Here is a 21397-nt window from a genome sequence, read left to right as displayed (position 1 = left end):
CCATAAAAGCTTTCATTCCAATCCGTGTGCTAAATGATCATACAGGAGTTAAAGAAGTAAAATTCCTGAAGCACTCCTAAAGACTTTTCCAAGAATTTTAAAAAGCCTCTTAAAAACGGCAGCAGAGATCGAACACTGTTAAGGAAGGGGAGGGGGAAAAAAGGAAGAAAAAACTTTGGCAGGCGTACAGTGTCTTACATCAATCTAGCAGTCAGCATCGATGTAGATGTTCTTTCCTCCTTTTGTGCAACACCCCTTCCCTCCTACAGACCACCCAAAGCCCTATAAATAATCCAGGGACTGTATTTTTTCTCCAGATTTCTCTTCAGTCCTCAAAGGAAAAATAACAGGCAGAGGAAGGGAGAGAGGGAGAAGGGAAAGTGAGGAGGGGAAAGAGAGAGAGAGGAAAGATGGCTAGTGAATTCAAAAAGAAAATGTTCTGGAGGGCGGTGGTGGCTGAGTTCCTTGCCATGAGCCTTTTTATTTTTATCAGCATTGGCTCGGCTCTGGGTTTTAGCTTCCCAGTGGTGGGCAACAAAACTTCAACAAGGTCTCAGGACAACGTGAAGGTTTCACTGGCTTTTGGGTTATCCATCGCTACTATGGCACAAAGTGTGGGCCACATCAGTGGTGCACACCTGAATCCAGCAGTGACCCTAGGCCTCCTGCTGAGCTGCCAGATCAGCATCTTCAAAGCACTCATGTACATCATTGCCCAGTGTCTGGGGGCAGTGGTGGCCACAGCTATTCTGTCGGGAGTCACCTCCTCTCTCCCAAACAACCTCCTGGGTCTCAACTCGGTAAGTAGAAACTTCTAATTCCTTCTTCAGTTTTTTAGAGTAGAAATGTAATACCTATAATCTACTAAAGATGGGGGGTGGGGGGTGGTGGTGGTGGTGATGGTGGTATGATGGTGACCTCAAGCAGTCAATTGCTTATTGTAGCAGGGGATCCAGTCCTGACTGATACCAGGATGGATTTGTATCATAGGGATAGTCTTTCCTCCCTACCTACCCCTTTTTCGGATCTTTAGGATATTATGGTCATGTTCAATTTTGTACATCTAAGTTGCTGAAAGGTGTCTTTTGACACCTGTTTAACACTGAAGTCACTGAGAGTTGCATGATCGAATCCCTTTTGTGGTTCTGAAGGTCTCAGATAACATGCTGATTAATGTGCATATACCAACGTTGTTTTTGCTTCTGTGAATGTTGTTATTTTTCAATACCTAATTAATGGGTTGTGTAACCTGTTGATGACTGTAATAGAAAACTGTAGGAACAACAAGAGAAATGTGTAGGAAGAGAAAGCCTGTCACCAAAAGTGTGAACATTACCTGTTGTGTTAGGCAGAGTGCTCAAATCCAGCCTGACACAGAATCCCATCTGCACTTTCTCTGAGTTTCTCCTTTTGCAGTGCAAAAATGGGAAACCCCTGAATTCTCAGGTGTAGCCTGGGGAAAGATGTGAGGCAGCTACATTTAACAGGGGTGCAGGTTTCAGCCCTCTCCCAGCCAGGTGCTCACATCACACTGCATAAAAAACTGCCTGGTCACAACTACTCCTCCTCAAGACATTGACATTTTACAGCTGTTGTTCCATAATGTGAGAAAAAAGGACAGATGCACTTCTAAACTTGAAATCAGCTCCCTGTCAGAGGCACTGCTGTAGCCACTGCAGTACACTTGCCTTCTAGTCACTTATTTCACCTCATTCTTTTAAGAACAAGTATTTCACATCTTGTCTATGTCGCCTTTCTTGCAGAATATTCCTGACTGCAGTTTGAAACTTGGGCTAATTTGAAATCTTATGCCCATTTGGAGTTGCAGGGATATCTGGGACATAAGTCTGCAAGTACGATATCTCTTCAGAAATCATTTAGGCAAAAGGGGAAGAAAGGATCAAAAAATTAAATTAACAAATAAATTAATTTGCTTTTGCATTACTGTTAATTCAGAAAGTGAGGCAGTTTTTGAAAACATACTAAAATCTGACATTAAAAAGGTGATTCCTCAGCAGCTTAGTATCATCCACCCTTGTCTTACTCTGCAGGCTGGCTGCTTACCTCTCTTAAGCCTTTTGCCTGCAGGTATTCCATCGTGCCATGGTTTTGGAAATTTTGATGAGTTTATCCAAAATATTTTGGGGAAAAAAAAGCAAATAACTTTATTAACTCCAGAAGGCTCTGGCTGTGGGTGTCATGCATGATCTTTTCCTCCGAAATCACTGGCAGAGGGAACTGCTCAACCGCAGGGTATCCGCCTAAGTGGTTTCCTCGAGAGGTCCAACTGCCGTTAAACACAGGAGGTCTGGTTTCAGTAGCACTCGTGTTTGGTCCTACTCTTTTGCTTGCCACAAAGTGCTGACAGCTGGCTCATTCACCTATCCAAAAGCCCTAAAATTGGCCAATTGTAAACGGGGTGTAGATAATAACCCCAAACTCTTCTTGCTCTTCAGCCAGTAACTCTTCAAACTACAAAGATATCATTCAGAACTCTGCACAAGGACATCTCAGAACAGAAGAACCAAGGGGGACAGATGGAAAGAATAAGAAAGATCAGTACAGTCACTGATCTTGTAAGCTTAGGAGACTACTTCATGACCCCCAAAAAATGTTAGGGTGGAAGCTTTGTTCACCCTTGAGGAATGCATCTGGAGTACCGTCATTGTTTTAAATGGTCATAAAATACACTGCAGGCAAAACCAGACAGTGTTAGTCTCCATCATACCAATTTTACAAATCTGGCAACAGTTTCTGTGCATGAATTAATGAATACAATAGTTCCTGAAATCCCCAGTCTCAGTGCTTGTCATTGTCAAATATTCAGAATTTTGACTTTTTATTTTCTTTTTCACATCGAGTTATAAACGTTCTGGCTAGAGGAATGGCTGGGAGACCTCCCTAGGGAGGGGGAGGGCAGCAGCTGTTCTTCTCCCTTGCAGGAAAGAGCTAAAGAGGAAAGCAAAAAAGCACTGGCAAGCCAGAACTGTCTGGGGAGGGGAATGAGGGTTGAGGGGGTGGTTGGGTCTGCTCCCAACAAAGGGGAGAATGGCAAAATGGCTGTCCTTGTGCAGAGCCGATCACAAACAGGGCATATCCTGAAACCACAACCCACCACTGAGATCATGCTGCTTCCTTTAACAAACAGATGATAAGGGGAAACCACAGAGATTTGTTTTTATGTCATGCTTTTTAACCTGAGGACAAGGGAGAGAGGGGCAGAGCTGGCACCCCTACTAGCTGCTTTGTCTTCCTGCCCTTCCTGTGGAAAGTGAGGAGCAGATTCAGTATTGAGAAAAAGAGCAAGGAGAAAGGGAATGCTGTTTGTTCGGCAAGGTTGGGAAGAAGGTCTGGATGTGCGTGACTCTGTCCTCTGTTCTGTCCCTGTCATGCTCTTGAAGGGGTGTTTTTTAGAGGAAAAATGTGGGAGCAGTTTAATGGCGTCAGTGGCTATCCAGTGCCCCCAGTGGATACTGGGTGGGATTGCATGCCTGAACTTAGATTTATTCTGCCCAGCTCTATATCCTGCACTGAGGTGCTAAGTGAGAAACCCATTTCCGTAGGCTGCTCTCTATTTCACGGAGAAAGAGAGACAAAGAGAGGTATGTCATGATTCAGATTTGTTGAGTTGTCCTCCAGAAACAGCCAGCTGTTCTTTGTCATGATGAGGCTCCAGGAGAGAGACTTTCTGTTAATATACAAAATAAAGTAAGATGAATTTGTGCCTTTTTCATTGCCCAAAGAGAAATAAGGAAACAAGCAAATGAAGCACAAAAAACAGCCATGGAAGGTTCAGGACTGAAGTGAAGGAAGAGAGAATGAAAAGGCAGGATGCTCCTTTAACATGTTCAATATTAATTTGTTTGTTATATACTAAGACAAGTAAAACAGTCACATATGAAGAGTTTGATCCAAACTTTACTGAAATAAATGGAAATATTTTTAGTTACTTTGGCTGATTCCAACATCATTCTGGCCGATATTCAGAGAGGTATTTAGGTTACTGAATCCTTTTAAGACATTTAACTTCCCATATATTTTAGTAGTCTTGTGGGTGCCAAAGTAAAACTTTGAGAATTGGAAAAGCTGAAAGAGGAGTATGTCGTATGCTCATTGTTCTAAAAAATTACATATTTTTCCTTACATAATCTAGTATCTTTTTTCGGCAATTGGATTACTACATGTTACAAATTTCCACTAAGTAAAAATATAAGAATAGGGAATACCTAATCCTAAATGCACTCAACTGCCAGCATAGCTGGCTATTGTCTAGTGAGGACAGGTATGTAGTTTGGATAATGGAAGAAACTATTCATCACGGGCAGTTAATGACCAACTAAGAACTCAAGAGGAAAGGTGGGTGAGAGGAGATTTCTGTACTTTAAGGTAACTAGCACAGTATTCACAGTTCAGCAATGATTATCTTGAGGACTTTTATCAAGGTTTCAAAAACACGCTGAGAAAATTTCTTTAGATCAGTGTTTTTTGCCTTTTTTGTTTTGTTTTATTTTTTTGTGTGAAAATAATCGAGTTTGTGAAAAATGCAGACACTGCTTTACAATTTCAGAATTTCTGTATTTTTGCATATGGATTAGAGTGTACTAACTTTCTGGAAAAGTCAGAAGAGATCTGTGGTTGGTGGAGAGGTCAGAGTCCGGGGGTCTGGAACATTTTCTTAAGACAGGTGAATAGTCATATAGATACCACTCCTGGAGTGTGGAAAGTCACTTGTTGCTGGAACACCCTTTGGATTTCCAGTGCAACCAGCTGTATCTCTGCCGCTACTGCTCAGCAGAGTGTATCCAAAGCTGGATTGACTGTGGCAGAGGAATTGGTGCACATAAGGGTGCAATGCCCTTTGGTGATTGATAAACACACAGTGGCCAAATCTAAATCCTTTCTCGAAGACAGGGAGAAAGGAGCCCTTTGCTGTCCTTGGTTCTTCCTACCAGGGCAGTATGTGCTGCTTTGAGACAGCCTCCACCCCCACCAAAGTCACACATAGTGAATCCCCTTTCCATTTAGCTGGATTTTGGTCCAGAAGCAACAGAGCAGCTTTGAACCCCTATCCTGGAGATGGCTTTTTTTTTCCTCTGCAGTTTATATGTCCCACAGCTACAGCCTTATTCTACTACTTGGGAAATCTGAAGGCTGCACAGTATCTTGCCTCCAGGATACTGAAGCATAGGATGGGGCATATTATGCGTGGATTCTTAGCTTCTGCATATATATCATCTCATCTCTAGGACATCAGTGCTGGTGATTTTTCTCCCAACAAATTCCCAAGGCACGGAGTCCTCTAGTGCAAACATAAAATTGCCACTGCACTGGGAGCTCCCTCATCAAGTTGAGACCTGCCACTCCGTTTAAAGGTGTGTGTGGGTCAGTCCTGATGTTTTTATCCTGGTATTCCTTACTGAATCTTTCCCATTCTTTAGAAAGTTTTCTCAGAGAGGATGAGCAGGAATCACCAGAGTCCCCACACTTGGTCCAAACCTGTGCATCAGCAGTGGCCTCTGATGATGGGGAGCAGGACTTGCACAGTTGGCCTTGATGACTCAGTGTTTACCTTGTGATTTCCCTCTCACTTTGTGCCCGCACCCTATGAGTCTGTTCTCCAACCTCAAAATAAACAAAGTCGGGTTAAGTTGGAAGAATTTCCAAAATAAACTTGACAGTGAGTGTGGACAACTGAGTAAGCGATGCTGCTTTTCCTCTGAGTCAGCATGGAAAATTGCAGTTCCAGAGGTGCCACTGGATGGATGAGACATGCAGCTGGGTTCCTGCCCTGTAGCCCTTACTAAAAATCCTTGGATGCTTTTTTTTCAATGCAGATTATATACTGCACCTTTCTGAAGTTTCAATACAGTGAGCTTTGTTCTCTTTGCGACTGCCCTTTACCCTCCTTGTTTTCTATCCAGCGTAGGCTTTTCCTGCCAACCTTGCCTGTGCTGGGACATCTGCCTGCTTAAGCACTCAAGCTTCTACAAGGGGCCAGAAACTGCTGTATTTTTAGAATGAGCAAAATGGTTCCTGTTCATAAGATTAGTCTGGAATTTTTATTTCTTAAATAAAAGAGTTCCAAAACAATGGCTCATTATTCAATTTCTCTTCTGCAGCAGCAGCCTTTTATGGCATGCCAGCATTGTATTGAATTGGCCAGGCAGGTGGAACACAGGAAAGACACCTGCTCAAAACTGGCTATAGCCTTGGCTGTTTTCTACTGTTCACACATTATGACAGCAGAAACATCTGGGCTGACATGTAAACCTCATGGTTATAACCCCTAGTGATCATCTGCCTGCAGGACAGCTTTTTGGTGCTAAAATAGAGTGGTTCAAAATGGGTTTTGTACCAGGAACTGGGTTCATGTCCAGAGGATGACTGGCGCATTGTTTGAAAAATGCTCTGCAAACCTCAGATTAAAGGTCCTCTTTATTTATTTCTACTTAGAAATGATAGAAATTCATGAGAAGACTGCATGGAGGGTTGCAAAATAATGAATTGCAATAGAACTAAAAATATTAATTTGGTAGATTGGTTTACATTGTAAGTTAAATGGAGTCAAACTGGGATTTTTGGAGAATGATTTTTTCTTCTGTGTTTGACCAGCTGTCAAAAAAAGTGGGATCAAGTATGAAATATAAGGAAATTAATTTTGCCACCACCTTTCCTAACTGGTGAATAAACACTTAAAATTGTTTCCCTTTCCTTAGCATTCTATGTATCATGACATATGTATTTGGATATTTTGTGTGTGTGTGTGTGTATGTTTATACACACCTCCACACATACACACCAGAAACAGATAGCTTGATAGAAAGATTCTTCAAATGAAATAACCCCAGATCTCATTTCCTAATTTAAATTAGCTAGACATTAAAAAAAAAAGAAAAGAAACTATTGATGGAGGTCCATTCTAAATCAAGATCTGACATGGCAAGAACCCCAGCCTGAGAGCAGAAGGAAATTTCCACATCAAACATAAGAGTGAATATTATGGATCTCTTCTGGTTAAATTGATGCAACGGTAAAAACAACATAAGTCATTGCAGCAGGGCTCAAGTGCTTCAGCAGATGTGAACCTTCAGGTGAGTTGAGAATAGCATCTCTTTAATCAGAGAATCCTAAAATATGTCACTACCTTAGTTGTATGTAGCTACCTTTAAGAGAAATGTTTTTAAAGCAAGGATACTAAACCACATCACAAGTGCTAAAGGAAGAAAAAATAGCCCTTGAAAAATTTCCTGCTTGTCTCAAGAGGAAATTGCCTGTTTTCTTTACAGCAGTAGTACATTCTTGCTTATTTGTCCATTCTCTAGCTTAATTGAGAGAATTCAATAACATAGAGATCTTTACATGCCATCACAACTGAAAATGTCAAAGAAATCTTCATTCTTAGAAAAATCTGCATTCTGGAGTTAGGGAAACCAGTCCAAACTGTTCTCTTTGTGCTTAACTTCATAGATAGCAAATTGTATGTTATGTGTCTACATTCCTCAGTTTCTGTATTTCCCTGTCTTCATAGATAGCAAATTGTATGTTACGTCTCTACATTCCTCAGTTTCTGTATTTCCCTGTCTTTAAACTGTTGCCTATATTCCAAATATGCAGAGGCAGAAGCATCCTTTTCATTGTGGGCTGATACAGTACCTGGCACAATGAGACATCATGGTCCGTGGCTGTGCTTCTCAGTACCTCCAGAATAATATTAATACCTATGTCATGGGGCAAGTGAATGTCTCCTGAAGGTTTTTCTGGCCTGGCTGGGAGCAGTATGTGTATTTATTCATGTGCAACCTGATGGGAAAATACTGATCTTTCTGGCATCCAGAGCCAAAGCTAGTGCTGGCGTTTAACGGCTGCAGCTCCACCAAAGTCAATGAGATCCAAGGCTAAGGCACGACATTAACCAAACATTAACCTCAAATATACGGGGCACCAAAGAGGAAACTCTATAAACAGCAGGAGGGCAAAAATGCAAGGGGTTTCTCTTTTAGCACCTGTGGTCTGCAAAGGAGCAAAGAAATCCTCTGAGTACTTCCCTGGTAGAGCCCTGTGCATCCCCTGTCCAGGAGTTGCTGGGAGGTAACAAAGAAAACCAAACTTTTCCAGGCTCCTGACACTAATTCTGCGCCAAGTGAAGTCAATGAATGCTTTGAAAGCAGAACTGCAACAAATGTTTCCTTACACATATACACACAACTTCTTCTGAAGTTGATGACTATTTGGACTGAGGAATGAATAAAACCGTGTTTGGCATGTTTTCCTTCCTTTAATACTACTTCTTGCTTGATGAACAAGGTGGAGAAATGAAGGAACTGGAACTGTTCTCTGAATTCCTGAAATCCATTGCATGTATTCAGAGTTGTTTTTTAACTCCATGAAATGCCAAATCTTCAATGCTTTGCACAATACTGACTGTATAAATATCTCAGACTTGGAAAGTTTGAAAACTCCACAGGTTTGCTGGAGTGTTTGTCTGGAAGTATAAAATGAATATTGTTTTGGTGCAATAGCCAACAATCATCCTGTGAGGTTTATGCAGATCCAGTTAGTTATTCCAGTAACAACATAGAAAGGACGATTCTCTTAGGCTTAAAATTCAGATATGCCTAAAATTCCCCATTGAAAGACCATCTCCTCTGGGCTGACAATACAGGACATCATAAATAGCTCTGTGGTATAAATGAGTTCCTCAAAAGTGTTATGGAAAATGAACTATTTGCTTGGGTTTTGCTGGGTAAAGAAAAAAAAAGACCAACAACAAACAACTCACCATTTCTCTTCCTCTGAATAGAAGTTGTTTATTTCTCAGCAGCCAGATGACAAAAAAAGTTTCCCCAAAGTGACTTTCCTAGAGGCACATCAAAAAGTAAAAGTGTAAATGAGACAGATGGTCTATCTCTAACTAGCTGTGCTAAATGGAAGTCCTATAGAGGAACTGACTTTTGCTGTCTGTCACTGGCCTTACCTGTAAACTTTATATGCCCTGCTTTAGTATAAATGAAAGCATCATTCTTCTCTTTATGGCATACCAGGCTGCTGCAACACAAAGCCCTGGCTAGTTTCTCATCAGCCTGACGATAGTGTGGGAGGAGGGATGTTAGTCTTGTTCCTGGAGGGTGTCTGCTGTCCAAAGAATGGAAAATATGATTTCTGCTTTGGGAATTGAATGAGTCCCCTTTAGAGCTCTTAAGGCTGTATTTATAGGAAGGATAATCTAACATAGGACAATATGTTTTGTCCCTAGATTCTGCTGAATGCTTCTATTGTTGATCTAGGACATGATCCAAAGTTAAATCTTGTTTCATAAGCAGCTTCTTCTGAATGCTCCTGTTGTATAATTTTGAGCGAAATTCTTTAGATTTTTGCCTGTCACTACTTACTAAAGAAATGAGACTTTTCACTCTCTGAAACCCTAACACTCAAATAATGGGTATAGAAACAGCCGTTTCAGAGTGATACCTTTAAATAGCAAGGAGAAAAGAGAATAACTGTAGATAAATATCTGGGGATAAAGTCTCTGAATACATTTTTCCTATGAGTTAAGGGAAGGTTTATAACTTGGGAGATCTGGGTCAGGCTTCCAGAAGAAGAAAGGTATGTTATCAAGATGGAAGTTACCAAGTTATTTTCATGACAGAGCTGGAGCTGGAGGAATATGAAGAGCCAGACAAAATGACAGGCCAGACAGACGAAGATGGTTTTGAGGGAATTAAGGAGATTAATTTCTGAGATTGCATTTGAAGAACATTGCATTAAAGAACTTTGCCCAGTGAAACACTTAAATGATAGTATAAAGCAGCATAATTAATATTTCCAGCATAGGGATAAAGAAAAGAGCATGAACCATTTAAACTAATGTGAAGAGTTTTTCATATTATGAAAAATAAAGAAAAACAAAGAAGGTAAAGTTTAAGCTACAGGAAGAAAACACAGTAACACAGAGAGAATTTGCTTGAATAAAATGCTGAAAGTCTTCATTTAAGAAAATAGTCTGCCACGGCAGAGATAACACGGAATGTTGAAAACAGCAGGCGCAGTGCAAGTAGTTAGCTGTTTCTTTGAATTCAACACACAAAGAAAGAGGTCTGTCTATTACAAATAATTTATTTATTGCAGCACAGCTCCTTAAAATGCTAGATTTTGTGTGCATAGGAGAACATAGCTCTTCTCCCAACATGAATATTAAAGCCACTTTAATAAACAGTAATACATTTTTAATCAGTTCACAAAATGCTTCTGATTATGTGTCAGCCATGCTATTGCTGGGGTTCTGCAAAAGTTGCCTTATCTAGGGATGAGTGGGATATGAAAAGAAGTCCCAGCCATGAGTAATATTATATGTGTCACTAAATTGCTGTGGCTTTACATTTCCCTCTCTAATATACATCAGCCACCATAGCTTGCAGTGAAATGTTTCATAAGAATGGAGAAAGTTGACATTCCCCTACGGAAAAAATAGATTTCTACATTTCCAGAGGCCTATTATTTTTCAGGAACAATGAGAAACTAATCCCTGTTATATGAAAGTAAGCTGGACCCTGGAAGATGCAATCCGCGGCTAAAGGTTTGTTGGATGAGATGGATAGCGCTACGTAATGAAACCACCTTGCATAACAGTATTATCCATATAACAGGAAACAGGTTTGAACTTGATATACTTTTACTCCTAATGAGAAAAATATGAAGCCACTAGAGAAGTACACAGTTGGGTGTACCTTGGGCCAGTTTAATTTCCTGTCCCCATTTCTCTTCTGAAGGCAGGCAACTAATAAATATCCTGCTCTAAAAAAACCCCAAACCAACATAGAAAAAAACACAAAAGGAAAGAAAACGTACCATTAATTTGCCCAAATCATTGTTTGAAGCTTTGGAATTCAGTCAGCTAAATGTGGTAGTTAAGGGCATTTCTGAGAAACAAGCTTCCATAGTTCCTGTCTCCTGCCTCATGCTGTAGAGGTATGGCAGCAACATGACCGCTATCCGTTTCCTAAGACCTAAAAGCAGGTGTTCGTCTCAACTAGTTACTCTCGCAGTCATGACTAGATCATGATTTTCCGTTAATTTTGCCCTCGGGTTTAATGGTCGTCATTTGACTAGGGACTGTAGTGACAGCACAAGGAGTAATGGGTTCAAACTAAAACAGGGGAAGTTCAGGTTAGATATAAGGAAGAAGTTCTTTACTGTGAGGGTGGTGAGGCACTGGAACGGTAGTGGTAAATGCTCCATCCCTGGCAGTGTTCAAGGCCAGATTGGACAGAGCCCTGGGCAACATGGTCTAGGGTAAGGCGTCCCTGCCCATGACAGGGGGGTTGGAACTAGATGATCTTAAGGTTCTTTCCAACCCAAACCATTCTGTGATTCTATGATTCTATGACTCTATGATTATATGGTTATATGATTCTATGATTATGTCTCACTTGACTCACCAATATGGATTATATCTATGCGTATAATCTGTATGCATAGCCTGCAATCTGTATGCATAGCTACAGTCTTCACGGTGACTGATCCACAAGCTGTGGCTCCACTATCTGCATATGTCCCAGCTTTTTCGAGGCATTAACTCAGCCAAACCAGAGAAGCATTGAGGAAATTCTGTCCTAGACCTTCCCACAGGAGGAACCTTTCCAGAGAACCAAGCTCTTTTACATGGTAATTCAGCTTGGAAGGGACCTCCGGAGGTCTCTAGTCTGACCTCTTGCTCAAAGCAGAGTCAGCACCAAATTCAAACCAGATTGCTCAAGAGCAGCAGTAGCATTACCAGATAAAGCTAATCTTTAAATGGGTAACCAGTATCGTACCTCATCCCATGTCCAGCAATGCAAAGCAGAGGGCTTCAGCATGCTGTAAGTGCTTCCTAGGTTCCAATCACTTGCAGCTCAGGAGCTTTCTGAATGAGATGTGATTTCTATAAATTTACTGAATTTTTCTCCCACAAACTTGTTCAGATTCACAGTGAACTCAGGTGAAAATATTAATGGTGGAATTCAGCCCACAGAAGGTTACATCTCACTTGGGGTGTCTACATGTAGGCTTCTGCTTGCTGTCTGGGTGCTATTTCAGTCAAAGGAGAATTACTCAGTGCAAGCTAATGCAGTCAAGATTGATTCAGCTGATCAGATATATGTGTCTATGTACAACGCTCTGATCTTGGCAATTGTGTAAGCCATTTCTTGGGTGTGTTTCTCGCGCTTCTCCTGTCAAAACAGTGAATTGGAATTTAAGTTTAGTGGAACAATTCATGTGAACAAAAAAGGAGAAGTCTGTGTTGATTCCTGTGGTGTGGGAAACTGTGTTGGAGATGAATGTGGGCTTGAATGTTTCATTTTAATCCTTTAGAGCATATTTGGTTCTTTAATGCACTGCATCCCCTCTTCAAGCCTCACAAGTCTGAAGCATGAAAAGCTCAAGGAGTTACTGTGCTGTTCCCTGCCTTCTGCTATTTTTTTCTGTTGTCTTAATGAGCATCACCTAAAATGCAGAGCATCTAAGAGTTATTGCACTGATATGAGAAGAGGGCAGAGATTTCCTGACAGTTATATCAATAGCAAATGCAGCATCAGCCCACATATGCTGCCCACATACATTGTTGTGACTGCTGGTAAGCAGCCTACCAACGTAGGGAAGAAAGTCATTGCAGTGTGGGTACAGGTCACTGGAAAGCGATCCCTTCACCCCAATACTACAGTAGAGGTGACTGTCTTATGTTTCAAGGTATTATTTTGTCTATTTAAGAACTAGATATATGGTCACTTTGTATTCTGGATATTCTCAGTTGCAGAATGCTAGATTTTAAGACCAGCAGTGGTTTTTTGCCTTTGTTTCACTGACAGCCATAGGTAGTCCTTCCCTGTAATGTTCAGTACTACTTCCTACTAGATTCAGATTAAGCTATAGACAGCCCTGAGGCTTCTGGAGTCAGGTATTCTGCTAAAATTCAAGCTTTCCTTGAAACAAACTGAATAACATTTGGAAAATACAATGAAAAAGTAACTAACTCATGTTGGTTATGCCTATCTGGTTCTGTCAAGAGCTTAAACCAGCAGGTTCAAAAGATGCAAAATGTTTCATATTGCATTGTTAGCTGGATAACACTTACAAATCCACTGTGACCAAGGATCATAAATCTAAATATAAACACACATGCATAAGTACATTTCAACTTAATACTAAGAAATGCACCTTCCTACTACCCATCTTATTGTTTGGCTGGGATATGGTTAGGGTGGTGGAGACTCATGTCGTTCCATGTGTTGCTGTACCCTGAATGGTCCCAGCTACTGCTGCATGATACTGTATCTCTGAAAAGCAGGCAAATAATGAATGTTGGTGATGCTAGACTTATATACTGGAGATCCACAGACCACAACAAAGCAGAATATCCAAGGATTGTCTCAGTTCGCCTCATTTTGGAACATGGCCCAGAGTCCTTGCTCTCACAGTGAAATCTTAGGTCCCTGGCAGGCTGCATAAAATTACATGCTAGAGGAAAACAAGAGATTTCCTATGATATTTCCAGGTTTTCTTTGACTCCACACAGCCCATCAATAAGTGTTGATTAGCAGGGAGAATGACCTCAAGTCACATCAGCTGTAGGATGTGTTTTCCTGGACGGAAAGGAAGAATATAATTTCCGCCTCTCAAAGATAAGGATTATCACAGGTTTTAAAAGCATAATTTTGCTCTTATTGTCTTTTTTTCTTTTATAGAAGCTCTTTAAGTGAAGGAAAAGACTTCGTAGGTCAGTGTTTAACTGTCTGAAATGCCAAGGCTTTGTCAAATACTAACATCAGTGCGTCAGACATCAGATACAGATTCTCTGATGCTTAACAGTTGCATTACAGTAGAAGAGAATTTAGTTTCTTATCCACTTATCCATTTATCTGCATATCACTCACTTATTTGCCAGTATATCTGCTTTTTAAGTTTGACCGTTTGGCCTTCCAAATGCGAGATAGGATTTTGCAGATGGGGATGACTAAAATAATAGAGTATTAATTTAGTGATATATCAATCATTCAGCATGAATTTCTGGATCATGTAATTTTCACTGCCAGCTGATCTATATACATATTTGCATTAGACTTGTATTTCTCACATGTAACTGCTATTAAAGCTGAAGGTTTCATTAACTGATTTCAGTTTGTACTGTATGCATGCTGAAGGAACAAAAATGCCTGCCATTTCAACCAGAATTTCTTTCTACCTCTGGATGCACTGCCTCTAACTCAAAGGATATCAGTCCTGTGTATTAAAGATCAAGATATAGAAATATATTAACAACGCTTCAAATTGGCAGGTCTTACAGATCAATGTATTTTCACTGGTTTTAATGTAGCTAATCAGATTTATGCTGGCCACTCCGATGATTTCTTTCCAGTGCTTAGGAATTTGATATTATGCTGCTTTGTTACAGAGAAGGAACAAGAAAGTGAGCAGCAAAGGCAGAAAGTGAAAGAGTTCAGCTAAACATCTTCAAGGTTATTCAAATCTTGGGTTTGGGGAAATTAGGATGCAAAACCACAAAAACAGATTCAAAGCATGATTTCCCACAGTACATTGTTCTGGACAGGTCACAGTAGCATGTCATTATGTTTTTGCAGTGTATGACCTAGTAATTTTTAATGGAAAGGCTATGGCAGATTGGATAACCTACTGATAGCACTATTATTGAACGTAAGTTTTGCAGACCCTGCTTCCTACTCTGAGTCACATTCTCAGTTTCTCTGGCCTCTATCCAAGGGCGTTTCATACTATACATACAAAGTAGTTATTTCTGCTTAACACAAAGTTATTCAGCTAAGATACAGGCTTCTCTTGTCTTAATTAAAATACCACTGAATATACCAATTAGAAGAAGAATTAAACCTTGTTGTAACATTGAGTGGCTTAACTCCATGCTTTCTTGTCAAGCACAAGTTTCTACAGGTAAGCCTGAAACACGACAGTATTTCTACTGTATAATGTTCATTTATGTGAATTACCATGCTCTCAGTATGTTCTACAGCATTTACCTTCCTGGTCTAGTGGAAGGTGTCCCTGCCCATGACAGGGGGGTTGGAACTAGATGATCTTTAAGGTTCCTTCCAACCTTAACCATTTTATGATTCTATGATTCTATATTAATAAAAATCTTTACTGATTTCATGATTAGTGATGCAGTTGGAATACCTACATCTGCCAGTGTGAGTTTTTCTAAAGTATATCTGATTTACTTTAGCAGGAAATTGAAATGCTTCCCCCGTCAGCCCCTTAGGATGCCTGAATTGTGGATGTTTTTTAATGGCTCCTGAAGAAGTTGAGCAAGATTCAGTTTGACTCTGACAAAAAAGAAATTAGTCTACACATGAGTTAAACATCTAAGCTCTTGCAGTCAAATGAGATCTAGTTAATACAAAATGAAAGATAAAGCTATTCAGCTGACTCTCAAATGATCACCTACGTTTCATCAGCTCAGTGGATCTCATCTCCACTGACTAAGTTTATTACCTATCCAAGTCAGAGAAACGTTGCCGAAGAATTGACATCTAGAGACATTTTAGATACCTTTGGCCTTCAGTAGGACTTGTGTCACATCTACCAGTCCCACATGAGTATTGTGGATATCTCAGGGTATTTCAAGGGGCATTAAAGTGACATATTTTCAGGCAATTGCATCACAGTATAAGTGTCAATATTAATGTGGAAGTCTGACCATAGGACCAGCATTTTGCAGGATATTACCCTTGTTTTGAAGGGTACATACTGAATTACAGAAAGTAAGTAGTGACATGAGAAAAGGAGATTAATATGACTTGTCAATAGCAGAGATAAGTACTTTCAAACTACCCAGAGCTATGCACTTTTCTTACTATTTGTCCCTTTCTTCTGTTCCTATTTGCTTAGCAATTGTTGCTGAATGCAAGCTGAGCAATGTTTAACATGACCACGGGATCCTCCTTCTCAGAAGCAATGAATAAATGTCTCAAGGCATCACAGTTCATTACTATGGATAAACTCTGCTGAACGTGGATCTCTGGCTCATTTGTTTCTCACACATAGATCAGTTATGTTATCATTGAGTCTAGTGGTTGAGTGTTCATTTTTGACTGGGTGCAGCACCTATGCAACCATGCTGAGTCACCAACAAAAGCTGGTTATGCCTAGACTTCAGTACAGCAATGAGTGTTTCAAAAGTAATTTCTTTCCACCATTTCTTCTTTTTTTTCCCCCTTGTTAAGCAAAAGCAACCTGAGGAGAGAAATAGCTGTACAGGTCTGTGTTTTCTCATTGAGAAAGTAGCTCCTGAAAAACTTTGTTGTACTGGTTGAAGTCAGGTAGGAATATCAAATGACATTTTCTTTCTTGTCTCCATGCAGCTTTCAGAGGGAATCAATGCGGGCCAAGGACTAGGTATCGAAATCATTGCTACCTTCCAGTTGGTATTGTGTGTCCTCGCTACCACAGACCGGAGGAGGAATGATGTCTCAGGATCAGCACCTTTGGCCATTGGTCTCTCTGTTGCTTTGGGACATCTTCTTGCTGTAAGTTTTAACTTTCACAATTGAAATCTGCAATGTCCCACCTCAGGATGGGCCAATGAAAGCAGGAACATGATTGGCAGATGATAGTTTGTCCCTTCTCCTTCCACTTCAGAGTCTAACTTTGTTTCTGCAACATTCTTTCTTGAGCCATGTGGCTATGCCAATAAGTAATGATGTTGCACACCGGTGAGGAATCACTGCAGTAGGACTTGTTTCCTCGGTGGGAAAGGACAGATGCATGGAAAACAGTCTTTTCCCCTTTTTCTGAGGAAGAGTGGGTGGGATGAATAAAGCTGTTGTGAACATTCGAACCATGCTGCAGGCAACCGCTTGCCCTCCTGTGCAATGAAGGTGCCACATGTGCATCAGTGCCTCACCACTGTCTCTCTTTCCACCTCCTAGATTGATTACACCGGTTGTGGAATTAACCCAGCCAGATCTTTTGGCTCAGCACTGATTGCCAACAACTTTGAAAATCACTGGGTAAGTTAAATAACTTTGTTTAGCTTATATTACTCTGCGTATGCATAGTCCATGAGATCAGAAACGTTTAAACACATATCATCAGCATCAAGTCAGTGAATTGGCATTTCAATTTCATTTAACAATCATCTCCTTTTGCTCCTGACCAGCCCCAGGAGATCACAAAGTCTTCAAGCTGACTATGTATGTTCAAAGAATTACAGTAGATTTTCTGTGGTTATTTCCCTTTATGTTTATTTATGTTAAATATTTTAAAAGTTAAAGCCTCGTTACACAAAATCCTGTATTGAGTATTTATTGCTTAGACTGAGTTTGTAAAGTGCTACTGCTTAATCTGGGAAGACCTAATTTAGGAAGGTTCTTAAACAGGTTTATAAACTGAAATGGAAGATCCAACATTTAGAAGCTAATAAAATGTCCATCTGAAAGTTAAGTGTCTGCTTATATGCTTTCAAGGATAAATGTTCTGGAAAAACTACAAATTTTAGACTATTCCCTGTGGTTAAATGTGGTTAAAATGAGGAACTTCATGTAAGTTTGCTTATTTCACTAAAGCTCAATAAAGAAGGCTGATATAAAAGCCCTAAATGAGCATGTGTTCTTAAATACTTAAAATGTAGCTTGTTCCAACTCTCCTACTTATGATTTTGGCAGCCAGTTGCGGAGGCATTCATCATTCAAAATTTGATGGTAGTACAATAGGTTGTGAAAATGTTGGATATGGATGCCGTTTTACTCTAAAAGCCCAAAAGAAGGACACTGGGAAAATTTTGCCATTATCTCCTACTTAAACCTTCTATTAGGATACTAAGTTAATGTAACTAAGTTAGTAGCTAACAATTTCAGAATTTAATAGAAAAATTATTTTTCTTTGTACAGAGAGGAGATAAAGGTAATAATTCATATTCAAACACTGATACTGATGATGAAAGAAAATGTGGTTTTGGACTCAGGAAATCTTCGGCCATCCCAATCCCTCAGAATCATCTACTATTTCTAATAGAATCAGCCTGTCTAAAGTACTTTTATTACCTCTCCTTCCAAACTTGACTTGCCATAAGCAATTAGATCAATACAATTACAGCAATATCTCTAGCTAAATAGCAACCAGCAACAAATTAAGCCCCTAATTAGGTCCTTACTAAGTATTACTTTCTAATTCACCTGTCACTGAAAGTTAGTGAGAGAATGGAATCTAATGCCCTTGTTGCTTTTAGAAATTGTCTTCCCCTGCTAAAGTTATCTGAAGAAACAATGATATTTTACCAGTAGATACTGAATTTTAAATATCAGAACTTGAAAACATACTCACAGTTATTAATCTCTGGGTTTATTGCCAATTCATGGTGAGAAAATCTTGGTTTCTTGTTCTCTGGTTACGTAAATAATCAGGTGATAGACTGTAATTTTAATGTTTTCACAGTAAATTTCATGGTGAAATAATACCTGATGTATTAACTGGGCTGGCAACTGTGTTTCAGATCTTCTGGGTTGGCCCAATCATTGGAGGAGCAAGTGCTGCTCTGATTTATGACTTCATCCTGGCTCCCAGAAGCAGCGACCTGACTGACCGCGTGAAGGTGTGGACCAGCGGTCAAGTAGAGGAGTATGATCTGGAAGGAGATGATATGAACTCCAGGGTTGAAATGAAGCCAAAATAAAGAAACACAAGGAAAAAAAAAAAAAAATGCACATTGGTTTCTGAAGATTTTATCAGTGTTATAGACTCTTTGTAAACCAGCAAGCAGTACTTTGTTTTTTAATTCAATATGGTATTTTATTTTTTGCCCCAATCTTAATAGTGTTCTTATATCTGAGGTTTTTCAATTACAAAGTCTTCAGGCCAAGAAATCATTAGACACTTTTGCATAGGCTAAATAAATTGGACTGAAATTTAACCTCTCCCTCATCACCACCAAATTTTCTGTTGCATTAAGCATAGTTGGTTCTCCCAGCGCACCACTCAGTAATGAGAAGTAGTTCAAATGACCAGTCTATTTGCTGAAAGAATAGACACCAAGGGCAGAGAACCATCTGCACCAGTAATAAGGGCGTTATGCCAGCAAAATTATTTATACAAATATGCAAGGCTGGTATCTAATGCCAGCAGTGCCTGTGAAAAACTATCTCAAATCATTGCCCAGAAGCATCTTTTGGAAGAAAAGGCCACTAAAAATTACTTGGTATGTAGAATTAACCATAGTTTTCTAAATGATTGATAATCTGAGAAAGAGGGCCAGAAAAGTTAAGCAGGACAAGAATCTCCAGAGTCCCAGGATCTATTTAGATTTTCTAATGTTTCATTCTCCCTGAACCTACATCCAGCTTATTGTGAGAATATATGACAACAAATGTGTAGCTATATTAATTCCTGGGAAGTAATAACTAGAAGTCAAGTTGGAGAGTAGTAATAACAATGGCAACAAGAACAACGTGGTGCCAATGTGTAAACAGGATCTGATTGTTCCTGTGACTACTCTGCTTTTGTTCATCTTATGTAATTTGAGTGTATGTTTTAAAGCAAAGCAGGAAAAAAAGAAAAAGGCCCCTTTTCCTGACCCCATTCTAATTGCCACTGCTGTGACATTCAGGGACAATGAATAAATATACACACAGTATATTTTTTAATGAGGGACAAATACATACCTGTGTGTAAGTCCATCCTGGGGGTTGTTGCTTTGTTTTATATATATATATATATATATATATAAATGTTTATATATATGTTTTATACAGAAAGCCTAGTATACTGTTTTGTAAGAAAAGAAGAGCATAAGACAAGTGGAAAGACTTGCATCAGTGCTGAACAAAATTAGTGACACTGGAAACGTAAAGAAAATTAACACTCTCAACAATATGGAAGACTATTTTCTGTTTTCATTTTTGTGTGTGTGCTACTTATGATTTCTTGAGTAACCCAAAGCATTAGCTGGTCTTACCTACTAACTATAGTTAAACCAGATACATGCTGATATACCTGTTCTGCACTAAACAGTTTTACGTAAGAACTGAGGCCCAGAGGAACGTACATAAAAAGCTGTGCACTTTACCATTCAGTCAATCACCCCAGAAGTAATACGATGTCTCCTCTTAGAAAGACAGTGTGGACATGGGAATTGAGAGAGGGTCAACATGGGAATCCATATAGGTTGGATCATTTTATCAAGTTGAGCAGATGTACAATGAAAAAAAATACAAAGGAAAATCACCAGCAAAATAAAGCAATGCATATCTTTCTTGCCTACATTCGGTGTGTTATCCTGTGTATTGTCTATGTACATACAGCATGATTTTGGGGTGGTATAAAAATAAACAAAATCAGTTGTGCTAACACATGGAACATTCATGAGTCGTGATTTTTAATTTGCCTTGTAACACAATACAATTTCATTTTCTATACCATTCTTCAGGTGCTCACCTATAAGACTGAGAGAATTTCTACTTTTCCAGTTCTGGCTGCTCCTTTGATTTGATGCTAGCCTTGGTGAATGGAAGTTTCTTTCTTTGTATGGCAGGCAAAGCAGGCCCCCACCTAGAAGCAAGCTCTATCTAGATTATACTTAGAAATTAAGCAGGATATCACAAACTTACGCTCACTTTCCAAAATCTTTTTTTTTTTTTTAAACTTTATTTGCTGGTATCACAATGTATTCATTGACACAATGGCTAGAGCTGCTAGTGTTCTCCCCACTGCTGACACAAATGGTTTTGCTTTCTGCTTGACAAGAACACAGAAGTTATTATCATCTCATTAGAATGTTTGGAAGATACTCAGCAAAGGAATTAAAGCAGGAAACAGCAACTACTGAAACCCTAACAAATGTCAAGTGGGCAAATGTATTTACTTACACGTAATTACCCAGAAACTCAACAAAATCTCCCAAACATCAAGAGGAAGCCTGGAACACAGTTGTTTAAAACATCTCCCATGATGTATGCACTAATAGTTCCTGACCCATGGACAAACAGACCATGTCTGTGCTCTGGCGATTCCCAGGGACAAACCTCTACATTTATGACAAATACCAACAGGAAAAAATGATAAAGGGTTGATGCTTTCGTAGATTACCTAGGGACCACCTAACATGGTCTCCATAGCCACCCTTTTGGGTAGCTCAAATCTTACCAAAAACCCACAGAAACTGGCTGCACACATGCTAGTAAATGTAAAAGCACAGGGGAGTATTCCCAAGTTCAGCACTAAGTTCTCCCAAACTTTTCCTGGGCAAAACTGAGCAAGGTGAAGATAAACCACTTTGTTTTGTCTGAGGGCCAGCAGTCATCCCATGGATAGACAACACCACCAGTGCAGGTGGACTGCCTCTGTGGTTTAGACAGCTGACAAAGTGCCACCTGGTTTTTGCATGCACCAGCACAAGGCA

At 39.7% G+C, this 21397-nt stretch overlaps 1 protein-coding gene across 1 annotated transcript; it reads left to right on the top strand.

Moving 5' to 3' along the window:
• The first annotated feature begins 314 nt into the window (after positions 1-314).
• On the top strand, positions 315-20355 carry AQP1 (aquaporin 1 (Colton blood group)). The gene is made up of 4 exons (XM_030504604.2): positions 315-800; positions 16368-16532; positions 16935-17015; positions 18497-20355. Exons 1-4 carry the CDS (start codon positions 411-413, stop codon positions 18674-18676), a joined length of 816 nt encoding a protein of 271 aa, XP_030360464.1. The 5' UTR covers positions 315-410; the 3' UTR covers positions 18677-20355.
• The last annotated feature ends 1042 nt before the right edge of the window (positions 20356-21397 follow it).

Source organism: Strigops habroptila, chromosome 1, assembly GCF_004027225.2.
Source record: "Strigops habroptila isolate Jane chromosome 1, bStrHab1.2.pri, whole genome shotgun sequence".
Lineage (NCBI taxonomy): Eukaryota > Metazoa > Chordata > Aves > Psittaciformes > Psittacidae > Strigops > Strigops habroptila.
The sequence above is the reverse complement of the archived record's forward strand: the minus strand, read 5'-3'. Positions and strand labels throughout refer to the sequence as shown.

Excerpts from the sequence above, each read along its gene's own strand:
- AQP1 (XM_030504604.2), top strand. The coding sequence starts at position 411 with ATGGCTAGTGAATTCAAAAAGAAAATGTTCTGGAGGGCGGTGGTGGCT. Across the intron at positions 801-16,367 it reads ACCTCCTGGGTCTCAACTCG|CTTTCAGAGGGAATCAATGC; the intron begins GTAAGTAGAAAC and ends GTCTCCATGCAG. Across the intron at positions 17,016-18,496 it reads ACAACTTTGAAAATCACTGG|ATCTTCTGGGTTGGCCCAAT; the intron begins GTAAGTTAAATA and ends ACTGTGTTTCAG.